This window comes from Osmerus mordax, chromosome 14, assembly GCF_038355195.1.
Source record: "Osmerus mordax isolate fOsmMor3 chromosome 14, fOsmMor3.pri, whole genome shotgun sequence".
Classification (NCBI taxonomy): Eukaryota; Metazoa; Chordata; class Actinopteri; order Osmeriformes; family Osmeridae; genus Osmerus; species Osmerus mordax.
In genome coordinates, this window is record NC_090063.1 from 8,434,705 (window position 1) to 8,452,052 (window position 17,348).

Below are 17,348 nucleotides of genomic sequence, written 5' to 3' on the forward strand. Positions count from 1 at the left end.
AGCTGAAGGAGAAACGTGCCTCACAGGACTCAGAACCCAGACAAAGGCCACATTATTGGGGCAGACAGATGCATTTTTCTTCCACAAATGCAACAACATATCTATTAACCAAAAATAATCAGGTATGTTAAACAAGGTAATGCTATTCTGATACACCTCAAAGTTTGTTTTATTAAGGCAGGCATTTTTTGTCCACAAGAGGGGGATGATACTACCCCCATCTTGGTATAATTCATCTTACGCACAATGTTGTCACTGGTGGTAATGTATGACCCCAAATTAATGACAGAATTTGGTTTTACACTTGTATTTTTATTTATCTATCAGTCATGTTCTTTTTTAAATTATTTCCAGTAAACTGACATGCCCTCATAGATATGTATATATGTATAATAGAATATGTATATAACTGTCATCACCACATAAACTGGATGCTGATTTCTTCAAATGAAAAGCCTACTTGTCACAGTGAACTTCCACTAGTTTTGCATTTTCACTTTTTTTGTAATTTCGCTCAAAAGTAAACAGTGATAGTGAAAGTAATACATTATATGTCGTAGATACATACAGTAGCTAACCCAGAGCTGTGAATGAGGCTGTATACAAACTTTCAACGTGCCATGTCACACCTGTGCCAGGTGAGTCTCTATCCAGTGTCCTGACAAAATTCATTGGTTGAGAAATGCTGCTGCCTCCTCTACTTCCTGCTGCTTCTTACGCCATTTCCTGTGCCCAAGGCGTGGAGGTGCCTCCTCCTGACATTCAGTTGAGTTCGACATGATTGTGTGAAATAAAGTTGTTTTCATCGCTCAAATCAAATCAACAATACACAGATCCAACTACACCTGGTCCCACACTAACTGGGCCCCTAGGTACATTCATAAATTAGTTCAAACTTAGAGGATTCACCTGAAATACAACAACAACACAATGTCAGACAATCTGTCTCCAACTTTTCAAATAATAGAAACACACACACACAAATCAGAACACTAACTTCTCACACTATAAAATAGAAACCAAAATAAAACATAACAAATACAAACCCAATCAATGCTTCTTAGATCTTCTCTCACCCATTATCTCTTAATAACTTGTTGACTATCATCATACACACAACCCAGGCACACACACATGCACAAACCCACTTGCACATCAAACAACAGTCCGGATGAAACCAATAGGTTCAACACTTCTAGCACTCCAGGGAAGTGAACAAGAGAGACAGGCTAGAGAAAGAAAAAATATGAAAAAGGCTGGGGTGGTTAACTACTAGACAGCTGTCTTGCTGTAGCTATGATCATAGTGACTGACTAGTCATGCCTGCTCTAGTTCACATGGTTGATTAATGATGCCTAGATTACCAGGGTTGCCAATCATTTAAAAATGCACAGATTATATAGATACTTTTCCAAAGACAGAAATAACACATACATTAAGCACGTCAGCAGCAGATAGTATGGAGTTAGTGTCAATAAAGTCTGCAACATTTTCCTTTATACAGTAATTTTGAGCTAAAAGAGCTAAATGTGTCAGTAGTGATATACTGTAATTCTGGGTGAGGGGGTTTATCTAGAATGAGAGATAGGCAGTGCAGTGTGACAGGTTGTTCTTTACTCCAGCACCTAACGCCAGCTGAAAGGATTCTCTGTGTTCTTCAGTTGGAGGTTTGTATAGGAGTCGTCTGGATTCTTTTCTCATTTGTTAGTTTTTTTGTCGTCGTTTTACCACAGCTTCAAGACTCAAAACTCAAAAGACAAACGGCAAATTAAATGGACAGTGAAACTCCGGAAAACCAGGAACCAACAGGCAACTCTCTTTGGTCACAAAAAGGTTACAAGAAAACAGAGATACATTATGAGAAAATAAAACCAAGCAGGGAAAACACTGCAAAGAAAACTGTCTCTGATTGTTGGGCAGATGGGCATCTGTAACTAAAACAGGAAGACTGTGGTAGGGGTGAGGTGCCAAGGTGCATTCTGGGATTGCATGTGCTTGATGCATAGGATTGGTGGAAACGTGTCTGATGGGGCGTCAGGGGCGAGACGAGAAGTGGAGGGTGAGAGCTGAAAGCCTGTTAATCCTTCCTCTCCTCCTCCTCACCCTCTTCTTTGCAGTAGCTATGGATGAGCTGATGGAGGTGCTGCTGAAGGTCATGAGGTCGTGAACCCTCTTGAACATCATCCAGGCGCTCCAGGAGGACCTGGCTTCGCCCAGCTCCCCTCACTACTGTCCGCCTCTGGGTGCGCCCCTTACGCATCCGGGCCCTGGGATGGGGTTGTGACAAAGGACCAAAGGAGAAAGAATTAAGAAGATAAAAGGGTGAAAAAGTGTGGGGAGAAAGACAGACAGATTCAAGTTTATACAAATCCAAACCAGGAACAACGGAGCATAAAGACCAAGCAGAAGAAAAGACAAACGTCACCATCAGAGGCAAAGAAATTGTTAGCAGGAAGTATAAATGAACACAGATTCAACTTTTCAACACAGACATGCATTTGAAACCCGGCATTCAATATACATGGTTGCTTTTATCCTGGGGCTCCTACTGGTTGTTTGTGGTACAGGTCTGACCACACAACTCCAACTCGAGATGGAGATTAATCAACTCTCACACTCAGAGACAACTAAGACAACAAACACGCTCACATATATGAAATGAACTCCTTCACAGAAATCATCACAACAAACCTCCTTATTACAGAGCCGTCCTCATTGACAATCTCCCTTTCCACCACATTGGGGAGCTGCACCCTGCTAAATCCCCCTATGTAGCCCAAAGCCTGAGGCAGTGGGCGGAGATGAGGGGGAAGAGAGAACAGGTTCTCACATCGAAAGACAACACCTGTGGAGTAAAGCCAGTTTGGGAAAAGGGGGTTGATGAACGGATCAGTCGGCAGATTTACTCACCATTGAGAAGTCATCGTGGGCCGAAGGAAGGTCAGAGGTCAGTGAGGGGTCACCGTGGTGTGTCTCCCTTCTCTCGCCTTCCACCACGGATGTCTGCTCGACCCGGCTGACCTTATGTCCTCCAAGAAGCTCCTCCCCTGATCCTGGCACCCCGTCAGTGAAGGTCACCTGGGGAAAGAGGATATACACAGTTTGAAAGAGTAATGTTTGTGTTTTGTTCCTACAAAGGAGAGGCCAGAACGATGTTATGTTTGCGATGACACCAACACACACTCGCACCTCTGTGTGATCTCCTTCGCTCCTCAGCACAGTCCTCTTCACCACCCTGGAGTAGCTGTCTCCCTCCGCTACGCTGACAGACCCCTGGGGAGATCCCTCCACTGTCACCTCTTCTCGCTCCATACCGTCTGCAGACACACACTTACGAATGATCTTCCTGGTCACCTGGAAGGGTCAAAGGTCACAGGATGGGTGGTTGTGAAAAAGAGATCAAGTACATTCACCGTCAGGAGTCGTTTGAATGTATTTTTGTGTCGCTATTAAGAAACGCCATATTAATAGATATCTTCTCCCCAGACATAGGCCTAGACAGCAGTGAAATTAAAGCAACCGAGATGCAATACGACAGACAGGAGTGGCCTCAAGCCTGTGTGCAGCCAATGAGTAGCCCACAGACCACCCAGTATGTGGCTCACCATCTACAACAAGGACAGGCAGCCTGGGTCTTAACCACCAATATTTTACCTTCTTCACCACCATGTGTCCATGTTCATCTGTGTAATGTTCTTCAGTAACCGTCTGAGAGGGAAGATCTGGCATCTCATCTGCCTGTTGGAGGCCAGAGATAAATGATCAGCTCTTAACATAGCCCAGTTTTGGTCACTTAAAAAGCGATATTTGAGGAATAAGGTGTGACAATGGAGGTCCATTCTCAGGAGGCGGGAGTAGGAGAAGCCCGGCACACAGCAAAACGTAAAGTAATACAAAGGCTACTCAGACACACTGAACACAGGGCGGCACAAAACTCTTCGCTAAAGCTTTTTTGGAAAACAATCAAATTCGAGCCAATTCATTTCACAGTTAAATCCTTTGGACAATTCTCCCTCCATGTCACCAGACGCCATGGAAGAAGCACTCATGCTGTTAGCAACAATCACCACCAATAAACAAGTTATGACATTCAACATAAACCATCTTGAAACCCCAAACCAAGGGCACAGCACACTACGACCTGAATAACTCCATTCTCTGACCACGATTGTACCTTAATTATCACTTTTCTCCGTACTACTCTGGTTGTCAGAAAATCTTCATCTGAACTCTCTGAGATCGCACCAATATCCGCATCCATCTCCTGGAAAGATCCGGCAACACAGATACATTGTAGATCGTTACATTATTTTTCGGTTTTTGGCACGGAAAGGCATGGTGAATGCCGTTGATGTTATGCTGTTTGTTCTGTGGTTCTGTTGCTTAGTGAATTAAAATCAATCCTTAAAAGTTAGTATTTTAATACTGAAGTATAACACATCCCAAGAAGATAAGCTTTAGAAAAATGTATGTGGCATGCAAGCGGTTAAAAAAAGCTGATGTGCTTTAAACAGTATGGTTATGGTCTCATAATTCTTGAAAATTGAAAGTACAATGGACAGTGTTGGGGTGGTAAATCATCTAACTAAGCAAGGATGATGAAATCATTAGTAGGCAATAAACAAGCTGTAAAGGATCAGCAGTATTAGCATTGTCAAGAAAAGAGCAAAATGGCATCTCCTCAAAACATGCTGGATCTGAATCAAGTCAAAACAAATGTGGATAAAAGGGTTTTAGATCCCATCCCTGTAGCCTTGCAGTTCAGGCAGTCATTCCCTTCTGAAGCAGGGGACCGAGGTTAGCGCAGCTCTGGGTTTCACAAGCCTTGTAGGATTCAGATATGACTTATCTTACCCTCCACATAGAATCCTCTTCATTACAAAATGGTGTCTGTCCCACAGGAAGCTCCTGAGATGCTTCAAAGAAAGACTCCTCTGTGTGGGACAGTTCCTGGGTGACTTTGCTTGGTTCATCTGGAGGTTCTTGGACATCTTCAAAATCCTCACTCCCGGAGGACAGTAGGGCGCCACACTCTGGCCTGCTGAGTGAAAAGCGGACCGTCCCTTTGGGCTGTTTTCGCACTTGGCCACAAAGACGGCCTGGCTGGCTGGCTGCCTGGCTTAGATTAGATTGCTTCTTAGGTTCATCCGGCTCATTTTCTGAGAAGTCTGAAAAGGCCTGTTTGCAGTCAAAGTAAGACTCGGTATCTGAGTCTTCTTTGTGCATACTACCTTGCACAATGTTAATGTTCATTGGAGGCTTAGGTTTGTATTGATTAGAGGGTGAGGCGTATGCCTCATTGTTTTCGGGTGAAACACTGAACTCCACAGAGAGCTCTTCATCCTGGGTTGATAAAGTCTGCACTCCAGGTTTGGCTGAACTTGTCTGAGTGGAAGGGGAGTCCATGTCCACTGGGGTCGTTGAATCACTAGATGTCCACTCTGAGTTGACTTTAACCTTGACTTCCTTTGATGAAGTATTATCACAATTAGGACTTGAAAACTGAGTCAGTTCCTCAAAGTTGGAAAGTCGGTAGTCTGTTACTGCCTCTGCTGTAACAGAGACAGGCTTGGGGAAAGGTTCTTGATACTGGTTGGTCTCGGGTGAAGTCTTATTTCTAAGAATTAAAAGTTCTTGGGTTCTCTGTGTGGAATTATAACTTCCAACATTGCTTTGTTCATCAGTTGAATCCTCAACTTCATTAATTACTTGACATTGCTCAATGTTGCTCTTTTCAACTGATACTGGTTTGATATATTCATCTTCAAATACTTCATGCTTGTGTTCAGGGACTGTAAGTTCATCTATAGATGAAGAATCAGTCAAAAGATCTGAATATGCGTCACCTGTAGGTACATCATGTCTGAGAGTCTGGAACTCTTGAGTCTGAACGCTGAATTCTGAACACATTTCTTGAGCCTCACACCAATTTTTAGAAGATTCTGGATTTCTATCTGATCTAGAATTAATTGTTGTGTCAGCACTGGAACCGCTTATATCACAACTTACTGCTCTGTGAGTGAGCATAGCGGCCAAAGGACTCAAATCACTGAAATAAACAGAATCGGCCAAGACTTGAGTTGGTTCTGTTGAGGTTTTTATCAGATCGGGAGTTATTCTGAAAACCTGAGGTTCAGTTGGATGAGTTTGGGATGGATCTCCTAATGTCACCAGTTCTTCCTCGGTTGGTGTTTCTGCAAGATATATGGAGGCCTCATCCTCACAGAACTGTCTGTCATCTTCTGGGGAGAGGTCCTTAAACTCAATATAGGGTTGTAGAATTTCTGGACTGTCCTCACTGGATTCTGAGACCAGTGGGTCTATGGGCAACAGTGTCTCTGGTCTAAACTTTGACTTTATGTCTTCAAGTTCTGACAAAAGCTGGTCAAGTTTAGGGGATACAGACTCAGATGTTTGAAGATCCTCTCCCAGATCTGAGCTGTCCTGGGACATATGACTGAGTAGATCAGGTATGACAGGGGTGTGTGATGGTGATGAAGAGGTGGAGGAGTCTCTGCTCTGTTTAGATGGTTTTCTATGTCCTTCCTGTGATAAACTGCTACCCTCAACAGTTAAAGGAGAAGGCTCGTGACTATAATCACTTAGTTCTAGAGTTTCTGATGGGAGATTGTTCCTTGGTTTGAGAGACAGAGATGGAATTTCATCTGTTGTACTGTGTTCTAAAACCACATGTTCATGTTCTGAAGACTCTGACAGGTCCTTCATTGGATAATCTGTGGGGACCTGAATAGAAATGATGAAATGGAATGGAAAACAAATGAGATGGAAACACTGATGAATGAGTCGTATTAATTCAGAATAGTACAATACAAATCAGCCTTGAAGTGCACTTTAATAGCCTCATACAGATCAATGTAGCCAAATATAAGCAACTATTAATACCATAAACAAAAGACTTTCAGTCAAAGAGTGAGCAAACCAGCACAACTATGTGTAACAACTTTGTATATTGATCTCAAAATGCAGTAGATTTAATCTTCTATGAAAACCAAAGGATTCTCCCCAAATATTACAAAACTACAAACAAAGCACAACAAAAATCATAAACCACACATACATGGTCTCTTATGATTTCTAACAAAAAGTCACACAATGTGATTAGCAGCAAGTTTATGGTGTTGAGACCCTAGAAGATCTGTCACTACTTCAAATTAGTTTCTAAGCCAACTGGTCAATCCTGTTTTAAAGCGAACATGCCACTGCATGTCAGTCTTCTAGAGCTACGGCGATATTAGTAAAAGCCGGAGCCTAAAGATCTAGGCAATGCTCACTCACTGCACATTGGTGTCCACACTCTTTTCCAAAAGCACCATAGCATTCCCTGCCAAGCAAAAGCTCCCGTGGTCTTACCGACAACAAGGAGACTCTGCTGTTCTTCTCTCTCATCATCACTCTTGCCAGGTCTTTGTTGTTGGAATATTGCTCAATGCCCGGTTTAACATCCGGGTTTATCCACTTCAAAATAACATCACTCCCTCTTGAGTGCTTAGATAGGGTTGTTTGGTGTTGTTCAGGAAAAGCCTCCTCCAGCCACACAGCCTGAGATCCCTCATGGTGTTTGTCAGATGGCACATGACTTAACTCAGAGGACGACTGGTCGATTCTGTGAGTTGTCATCTGTTCTACATCATTGCAGGGTTTACTGGTGCTGTGTGGGGAGGAGGCTCTACAAAAAAACTGGTCTACGATTCTGTGGGTTTGGCAACAGGTGGGGAAGTAAAAAGTAAAGGGGGCGTCCTTTGATTCGGTATTGGGTCTCCGGTGTTCTGATTTGACATCAGGCCACCAGTCATATTCTAAAAAATCTTGTTTTGAATGTAAAGTAGGAGACTGTTTCTCATTATGTGGATTTGTATCACTCTCTTTGTTTGACCAGATAGAATCAGGTGAACAAGGTCGGACCTCACTAAACACATCCTCCAGACAAAACTCCTCCCAGTCTGTTTCTGACATCACAGATTCAGGCGGAGAACTTCTCCCTGCTGTTTTCATGGTAAACATAGAGAGAGCAGGTGCAAATTGAGGAACTGGTGAGTCTGGAGAGAGAGGCCGATACTCACACAGCGATGTCATGGATTCGGGGGAAGATGGCCTTAATTCAGAAAAGTATTCAAGGAATGAAAGAGAGTAGTCATTCTCTGATGTTAGGGAATCAGGTGAGAATGGTCTGAATATGGTTGGGATATCATCACAGTGTTCATCTTCACCCTTGGATATAAATGTATCTGGTGAATCTGCTCTGTTCTCAGTAAACACAGAATCAACGTTTAAACAAGATAACTCATGGTCGGAACCTACTGACTCTGGTGATGAAGATGTACTGTGTGTGAATAATAAGTAATAATCACAACACTGAGTTTCAAACTGGGGAACTGGTGTGTCTGGAGTGAGGGATTGGTACTCATATAATGATCTCACTGAATCTGGGGAACATGTCATATTCTCTGAGAACCATGGCTCAAACAACAATAAATCATAATCTGAAGTTATTGATTCTGGTGACAATGGTCTGTGTTTGGGAGACTTTCTTTCTAAAACTCTTTTGGTGGATGTGATAGATTCTGGTGATTCTGGTCGTTTCTCAGTCAACAATTCCTCCAGACACACATCTGAATATTCTAGTTCTGAACTCACTGACTCAGGTGAGGATACTCTATTGCCTGTAAATGACTGATAATAATGACAACATTCAGATCTGAACTGGGGTACGGGAGAGTCAGGCGAGAGGAGTCTATACTCATCAAGTGATGCCACAGAGTCAGGTGAAGAAGGCCTCATGTCAGTGAACAGGTGGTTAAGATGTAAAAGGTTTTCATCATTGTCTGAATTGAAAGATTCAGGGGAGAGAGGTTGGTACTCAGGCAGGGGAGATAGTTGGACAAACTCCAGTTCGAACAAGACAGGGGAAGGGCTCCTGATTTCTGCCATCACTGGTAAGGAGGAGTCAAGTACATCCTTAGAATCTATAATTGTCTTATTAGCTTTAAAGTCTGTCAGCGAACAATGATCTATTTTCTCCTCAAAAAGATCCACAGACTGAGTCTGTTGTGATTCTATCACCTCTGTCTCTTTAAGAATAACTATTTCCGAATCAGACATTTTATCAAGCCTTGGCTCTTCATCAATATCTGTTCTGGTTTCATGTAAAGTTTCCCTCTGAATGTCAACAACTCTTCTAGCCCCCTGCCTTCCTCTTCCTGTGCATTCAAATACACCTGTCTTACTCTTGTAGGTTTCTCCTTTGTATAGTGGATCGTTCATATGAGCCATTAACTTGCAGTGAACGGCCTGGTAAACCAGGGTATATTCTGTAGTCAATGTCCTACCTTCGTAGACATCACACATGACCTGTGAAGGGGCAGTGGTATCTGCTTGCTGTTCAGTTAGAGGTGTTTCTGAAAGACCAACATCTTCAGGTGCTGTAAATCTACCTTCAGACACTTCTATATTAACTTGGGATAATGGTATGACATTCTCATGTGGACAGGTTAGTTCTGTAATATTAGTCTCCGTCATTTGAGTTTTTGTTTTTTGTTTAGACTGATTTTGTGGCGCCTCTAAAGCACCTGCAATGTCTTCACTATCTGACCATATAGAATCAGGTGAACAGGGTCGAACCTCGCTAAACACATCCTCCAGACAAAACTCCTCCCAGTCTGTTTCTGACATCACAGATTCCGGCGGAGAACTTCTCCCTGCTGTTTTCATGGTAAACATAGAGAGAGCAGGTGCAAATTGGGGAACTGGTGAGTCTGGAGAGAGAGGTCGATACTCAAAAGGCGATGTCATGGCTTCAGGGGAAAATGGCCTTAATTCAGAAAACCAGTATTCAAGAAATGAAAGAGAGTAGTCATTCTCTGACGTTAGTGAATCAGGTGAGAATGGTCTGAATATGGTTGGGATATCATCACAGTGTTCATCTTCAACCTCAGATATAAATGTATCTGGTGAATCTGCTCTGTTCTTAGTAAACACAGAATCAAAGTTTAAACCAGAGAATTCATGGTCGGAAGCTACTGACTCTGGTGATGAAGATGTACTGTGTGTGAATAATAAATAATAATCACAACACTGAGTTTCAAACTGGAGAACTGGTGAGTCTGGAGAGAGGGGTTGATACTCATCTAATGATCTCACTGAATCTAGGGAACATGTTGTTGAACTGAACCAGAACTGTGGAAATGAGAAACTGTTCTCAGATGTCAATGATTCTGGTGAGAGTGGTCTGTCATTTATGATAGCTTTGTCTATGTATAACACAGACTGACTTGTAGGCATTACTGAATCGGGGGAATCTTGTCTTTCCCCAGTGAGCAATTCTTCATGGCACCATTCAAAGGACTCAATGTCAGAACCAAATGACTGAGTTAACAATGGAAAACTCCCACTAAAATGCAAATAGTAGTCACAATGTTCAGATCTAAAATGAGGTGTTGGAGAATCAGGAGATAGAGGTCTATCCTTATCAAATGAGGATAGGGATTTGATTTTCGAAATTTTCGAAATGGGATGAAAATAAACTTTTGATGTTAACGATTTTGGTGAATGTAGTGTCTGAGTAATCTCCATAAAACCAGCTAAATCACTATGGGATGCATACGATTCAGGAGTGTTTGGTCTGTTTTCAGCTAATTGTTCTTTGAAACACAAATCGGAATATTCCAATTCTGAAGGTACTGATTCTCGTGAGTCATTAAAGGAACTAAGGGAATCTAGTCTAATCTTGACCTCAGATTTGTCATTGGATTCAAAAGCAAGTCCATTCCACTCACAGAGAGAATCTTCTATTGCTGAGAATGGTGGCAACTGCAGGGACCAAAACTGTGTATTGCTTAAGTCAAGCTGTATATACCCTGTTTTTGTGGGACTCTTAATGAATGGGAAGACTATTTTCTCAGGTGAGGGAGGTCTATCATTTATGTCAAAAGTCTCTGATAGAGGAAGGAGAGTTTTTGCATTACTGCGTAATAGACCTGATTCTAGTGAAACTGAGGCAGCTGCTGGAAACTTGTAGGATTCTGGTCTTTTGACAAAATGGAAGACAATTGGCTCAGGTGAGAGAGGTCTATCATTCATGTCAAAAGCCTCTCCATATTCCTCTGAATACTCAACATCTGATATCAAAGATTCTGGAGAGGACGACCTGCTTTCACAGTATGAGCCTGACCAATCTGGTTGCAGGGGTCTGAACTGAGGAACAGGGGAGTCAGGAGAGAGAGGTCTGTACTCATTAAACAAAGCTTCAGATTCGGGAGAAGATGGCCTTGATTCTGAGATCCAGTATTCTAGGAAAGAGAGGATGTATTGATTCTCTGAGGTTAGGGAGTCAGGTGAGAGAGGTCTCAACATGGTAGGTATTCCATAACTCTCCTCATATCCACCCTCTGAGAGACACGACTCTGGTGAGTCTGGTCTGTTTTCATCAAAAAGGTCCTCAAGGTCATAACCTGAGAACTCCAGGTCTGATGACACTGACAGAGGTGACACAGGTCTGCTTCTGTTGTACTGCAGATAATAATCACAGTATTGAGGCCTGAAATGGGTAAGACTGTACCTCTCCAACAATGTGATAGAGTCAGGGGAGGACGGCCTAGAAACCCACAGATCCAGGAACGAGAAGCTGTTCTCAGAAGTCAAGGATTCTGGTGCAAGAGGTCTGAAGTTCATTAGATGTGCATTTAATGTTTCTGCTTGATTAGATACAGGGCTAATATCTACGATTGACTCAGATGAGAACGGCACTACCAATGGAAACTCCAAAATGTTACAAGATCTTTCCAATAAGTAGGAGACCGTCGTCTCAGGTGACGATGATCTGTAATTTATGTCAAAACTGTCTAAATATTCCTCACCGTATTCAATATCGGAAATGAAAGATTCAGGTGAGGATATAAGGAATAAGACACTGCTTTCCGAGGTCAATGATTCTGGGGAGAGAGGTCTGTGCTTTGAGCAGCACTCATCTACATACAATAATTTTCCACTCGTCTCTGAGCCATGGCTTAATATGCCAGATTTCACTTCTTTGGCAAATGCTGGGCAGCTCAGACCTTGTATTTGAGGCTGTTGCCTGGCAATAACAGTCAAAGGTTCATTATGTTGATCATCAGAGAAGCAACAGTCAAGATACAGCAGAGTACCCTCAACATCTGACAAGTCAGATTCAGACCATGAAGATCTATGATCAATTTCATCTGGCTCCCTTACCTTGTCACTTATTGTAGAAGGAGATTCACAATAAGATCTCTGAATTCCAGTGGACCAACAATCCAGAAAAAAAAGGGTACCTTCAGCATCTAAGAACTCAGACTGAGGAGAATTTGGTCTATATGCCGCTAAATCACAACCCTCCATTCCATAGATAACTGAATATGGGGAATGTGGTCTTTCCTCAGCAAACAAGGCATCAAGGTATAAACCAGAGAACTCAAGGTCTGATGCTACTGACTCAGGGGATGAAGATCTACTTCCATTAAATGACAAATAATAATCACAACACTGAGCTCCAAACTGGGGAACAGGAGAGTCAGGAGAGAGTGGTCTGTACTCATCTAATGACATGACAGATTCAGGGGATGGTGGTCTAGAGTCTGAAAACAATGGCTCCAGAGAAATATGGTCAACAGATGAGGATATGGACTCTCGTAACAGTGGTCTGTTCTTTCTTGATCCCGTCACACCTGTATCAAAATATGTTTCTGATAGATATGATTGTGGGGTATATGGTCTGTTTTTAACAAACAATCCTTCCTGAGAATATTCATGGTCTGAAGCAACTGACTCAGGTGAGGAGTGAGATGTGAAAACACAGTCGTCTAATATTGGAGGTCTGAACTGAGGAATTGGAGAATCGGGAGAAAGAGGTGTGCACTCATTGAATGATGCTGTTGATTCAGGAGAGGATGGTCTGTTCTCAGGAAGCCGGTAGTTATGGTACAGCAAAGTGCCCCCATTATCAGAAATGAGCCACTCAGGGTATAGCGTTCCAGATGTCATTGAACCCATTTCCATCCAGTTTTTTAATCCACAGTTTGATATGTATGAGGAGCGGGAGTCGGTTCTGTTCTGATTAAACAGTCCCTCAAAGCATAAATCTGAATATTCAATATCTGATAGCATAGAGTCTGGGACTGAACCTTTTTGTACATCGTACAAAAGAAAATAATGACACCACTGTTGTCTGAGCTGTGACTGAGGCAAGACTGATGAAAAAGACGCTTCATTGGATGAGTCAAAAGAGGAGGGTCGAGAATCTGAGAACCAGCTCTGAAGGAAGGAACAGTCATAGTCTGAGGAGATTGATTCTGGAGACAGGGGCCTGTATCTAAACAAATTCAATTTAATTGTTTCACTGCAGTCTGATATAAATGATTCAGGAGAATCGGGTCTTTCCGTGGCAAACAGGTCTTCTAGACAGAATTCTGCAAATTCAATGTCTGAAATTACTGAATGAGGAGAGGACCTATCTCCATTAAATGATAAATAATAGTCACAATATTGATGAAATAGTGTGTGGTCATTTAATGATAAAACGGATTCTGGAGTAGATGCTCTGGACTCTGAGAACCAGTGCTCATGGAATGAGAAATTACTCTCAGACGCCAATAATTCTTGTGATAAAGGTTTTAATTTCAGCAAATCCATGCGTCCTCCAAACTCACTTTCTGACTTTACCGAATCAGGGGAATCTGGTCTATTTTCAGAGAACATATCCTCAAGGCAAAAAGTAATGTCAGAACCAACTGACTGAGGTGATGAAGATCTACTACCTGAAAAAGGTAAATAGTAGTTACAATACTCAGTTAAGAACTGGGGAATTGGAGACTCAGGGGAGAGAGGTTGATTTTCATCAACTGAAGCGACAGATACTGGAGAGGTCGGTCTTAACTCTGAGCACCAATGCTCTGGGAATAAAAAATCATTTTGTAAAGTTACTGACTCTGGTGATAAGGGCCTGTAATTTATTTCATCGCTTTGTGTTTTAGTCCTATACAGTGGCATCGGTAAAATCACGGAGTCGGGTGAATCTGATCTGTTCTCAGCAAATAATTCTTCTGGGCACAAGTCTGAGTAGCTCAGGTCTGATGTCAGTGATTCTGTTGAAGAAGATCTGTGTTCAGAAAAGTAAGACTGACATTCCAAAATCCATGTTCTAAACTGGGGGACTGGAGAGTCAGGGGAGAGGGATCTGCACTCATCAAAAGAGCCAACTGACTCTGCGCTGCTCTCTCTGAATATCTCCAAACACACATCTGGATATTCTAGTTCTGAACTCACTGATTCAGGTGAGGATGATCTATGGCCTGTAAAGGACAGATAATAATTACAACATTCAGATCTGAACTGGGGTATAGGAGAGTCAGGTGACAGGACTCTATACTCATCAAGTGATGCTACAGAGTCAGGTGAAGAAGGCCTCATGTCAGTGAACAAGTAATCAAGATAGATATCAGAATCATCTACCTCAGAAGTCACAGGTGACCATGATCGATCGTCTCCATCCATCATAGTAAACTCAGCGTTTAGAGGACTGTACTCAGGTACTGGAGAATCAGGGGACAGAGGTCTGTGCTCATCCACAGATTCATAGGATTCTGGCGAATTGGAGTGGTAGTTTTCAGAAAATACAGAATCCATAGCAACAAGGGCAGATTTATGACCCTCCAGTGTTAGGGGTTCTGAGTACTCCATGATATAAGTAGAAATCTCTGGTGGGGACCTGGAGCTATCTGACCTTGATGAGAAAGACCTGCTGCCATCCAAGTCTATGGCAGAATCAGGAGACAACACCATCCGTTCCATATGAGAATCACGTGACAATGCCCTATCAGCGCTCAATGATAAAACGGACTCAGGTGAGGACATCACCCCTGGTTCTATGGGTGAAAAACCCTGCCCAGATGTAGGTGAGTCATATTTCTTGTCAGACTCCATAGATATTGGGGTTGAAGATTGGCAGTCTGGGAGTGCTGAGTGCCAAGTTGGGCTGTGTTGGCTTATTGGCATGAAGACGTGTGATGCGAAGGATTTTGGCTCAGAGATATAGGATGTTTTTGCTCTGACTATGACATGATCAGTGTTTGGGTTCACAGTGTTGCAACTGAACTGACAGGGATGATCAGTTGAGTCATGTGCTATCTGAGTAGACCCAATGATTTGAAAAAGGGATCCATGTTTAACCACCCTGCATTGAGTAACAGAAACGCTAGGCTTAGTTGTAGAAAAAACCTCTTCTGGTTCATCAATGAAGTGAAGCTCAGAATCCATGTGTTCTGGATGGGAACTGATAAGTCCAAATAGCTGTTTGCACTCCTGACTTTTCTCCTGCCATGACCCAAGAGGCTCAAGGCCCATCTCCACAGGACCGCTAGGGACCTTTATTTCACTCTGACTCTCTGGGCAAGAGTGCTTTGGGCCTCTATTGTCTCTGCTGAAATGGTCAGGGTCACAGGTTTCTTGGGCAGGGTGGGCCGAACACATTTCATTGAACCCACTCCAAAGTTCATTAAAGTCAGTCTCAGCCTGGTCTGACTCAGACAGGCTCAGACTAAAGTCCCTGATGGATATGGGGGATGACATCATGAGCAGGTCTGGTGACATCCAGTACCTATCAGGGGACGTTTTGCATCTGACCTGGCGACCATCTTGGATGCTATTGTTGACGCCAGCTGGCAGGGGCCCAGTGGCACCCCCTGAGGACTGAACTGCAACATTGTGGTTCCCCTGACCTGCTCTCCCCCTGTACTGGGGATCGTACACGTGAGACGCCAGACTCCACAGACGTACTTCTCTTGGGTTGGGTGGAGGACTTACTTGCTCATCTATGTTGTCATCGGCCTTTGACTCTTGTGTCATGACGTCCTCCGACGTCCACACATTGGGGTTCAGTTCACTTAAAAAAATATATGAAAGGAGACAAAGTTATAAGTGATCTCTAAATCTTATTCGTATATTTCAAACAAGAAAGGGTGTCCTCAGCTGCATTCTTTATTTTTCATGATACAGTATGTCTTCTCTATTGATAAACATACTGTGGAATCTCAAGCTCTTCCAGTAGATCACAGTGCATGCTCTCAGAGTGGGTGTGCCCCATAGGCTCCGACCAGGAAGGAATGTCCAAGAGGGAGGCCACTGATAGGTCTTCCTCAGAGACGGCAGGGGGCGGCCTGCGGTCTGACTCCACCATCCGCACCAGTCTGGGGCTGTCTACATCGTCCTGCACTAAGGAGAGGGCGACTGACACTGAGAAGAGAAAAGAAGAGAAGACAGAGTGAGAATCATCTCTTATGTCATCTTCTTGATGACAAGAGAGATTGTATCACCATCCCATCTTCAACTTAGACAATAGCGTCACACTGTACATCAGAGCGTTAGCTCACCCTAACCTGGAGCCTTTGCAGTTCCATGTTCGCTGCCTGTGACTCAAGTGTGGAGTTGTTGCATACCTTCACTGTGATCCAGTGTCTTCTCTATCTCTGCATAGGTTCTAGAAGTCTGCTCCTGGACAGATTTGTTCATCTGTGTCTCAATGAGGTGGACTATATCCATACGGTTGATCTTGGTCAGTCTTTTTATCAGGCCATCCTCTGTAGAAAGAAACAGCTTACAAGTCAGTCATACTACACAACTCTTCAGTCTGGATGAATCAAACTAGAAACAATGTTTATGGTATACAGTGAAATAGAACGATGTTCTATTTCTATGTTATAGGTTGTTATAAGTAGAACAGACATTTCAAGTTTGATATCAGGAGACGTTAGCAGTCGGTACAATACATCGACTTTGGGGTAATAGTACAGACACTAAGAAGCTAATAGCCGTGAGTGGAGAGAGCAGGAGTGTGTTAGCAGTAGGAGACAGAGGTTAGCTGCAGGTAGATGAGAGCAGGAACGTTGTTGCTCCATTACCGGTGGCGTGCTTGCCCTCCCTCTGGGCCCAGCGCTGCAGCAGGGCCTGGCTCTGCTCCTGGAGGGAGTTGGGGTTCTCCGTCCTTACCTGCTGCATCTCATCCTCACTGAACTCCAGTTCCCGGGCCAGCTCTGAACACAGCCAAGATAAACCGTACTGTCATTTAAACTATTCATTTGCAGACTGATTCAATTCAATTATGAAAACATTGCTCAACACAATGTCCATATTACTAATTTGAGACAGTGTCATCTACCTTTTCGCAAATATAAAAAACGATCCACCTCTAAGACATTTTGACAAGAAAGTACCTGTCCAGCTGAAGCCAAGCAGATCGGCAATGATAGCCAGAGTCTCCTCTTTCCTGTCCGCATCATCCTGCCAATCCACTACACACACAGCCAGAACCCAATATCACA

The 17,348-nt window shown here is 43.1% G+C and overlaps 1 protein-coding gene across 3 annotated transcripts in view; it reads right to left on the reverse strand.

Moving 5' to 3' along the window:
* Window positions 1-291: 291 nt before the first annotated feature.
* LOC136956195 (ankyrin-2-like) overlaps window positions 292-17,348 on the reverse strand; it is a 59,091-nt gene continuing 42,034 nt past the window's right edge. Inside the window, exons 38-47 of one of the 3 annotated variants that reach the window (XM_067250065.1) lie at window positions 17,241-17,318; window positions 16,929-17,060; window positions 16,467-16,607; window positions 16,053-16,263; window positions 15,835-15,913; window positions 4,855-6,744; window positions 3,655-3,738; window positions 3,190-3,354; window positions 2,911-3,078; window positions 292-2,267 (exon numbers count right to left, since the gene is read on the reverse strand). In XM_067250065.1, the coding sequence (XP_067106166.1) occupies window positions 2,253-2,267; window positions 2,911-3,078; window positions 3,190-3,354; window positions 3,655-3,738; window positions 4,855-6,744; window positions 15,835-15,913; window positions 16,053-16,263; window positions 16,467-16,607; window positions 16,929-17,060; window positions 17,241-17,318 (2,963 nt within the window). In that variant the 3' untranslated portion in view covers window positions 292-2,252. Of the gene's footprint in view, window positions 2,268-2,910; window positions 3,079-3,189; window positions 3,355-3,654; window positions 3,739-4,174; window positions 4,265-4,854; window positions 6,745-7,371; window positions 9,724-15,834; window positions 15,914-16,052; window positions 16,264-16,466; window positions 16,608-16,928; window positions 17,061-17,240; window positions 17,319-17,348 lie in introns of those variants that run through there. The other 2 variants (XM_067250066.1, XM_067250067.1) reach the window with 2 other exon arrangements.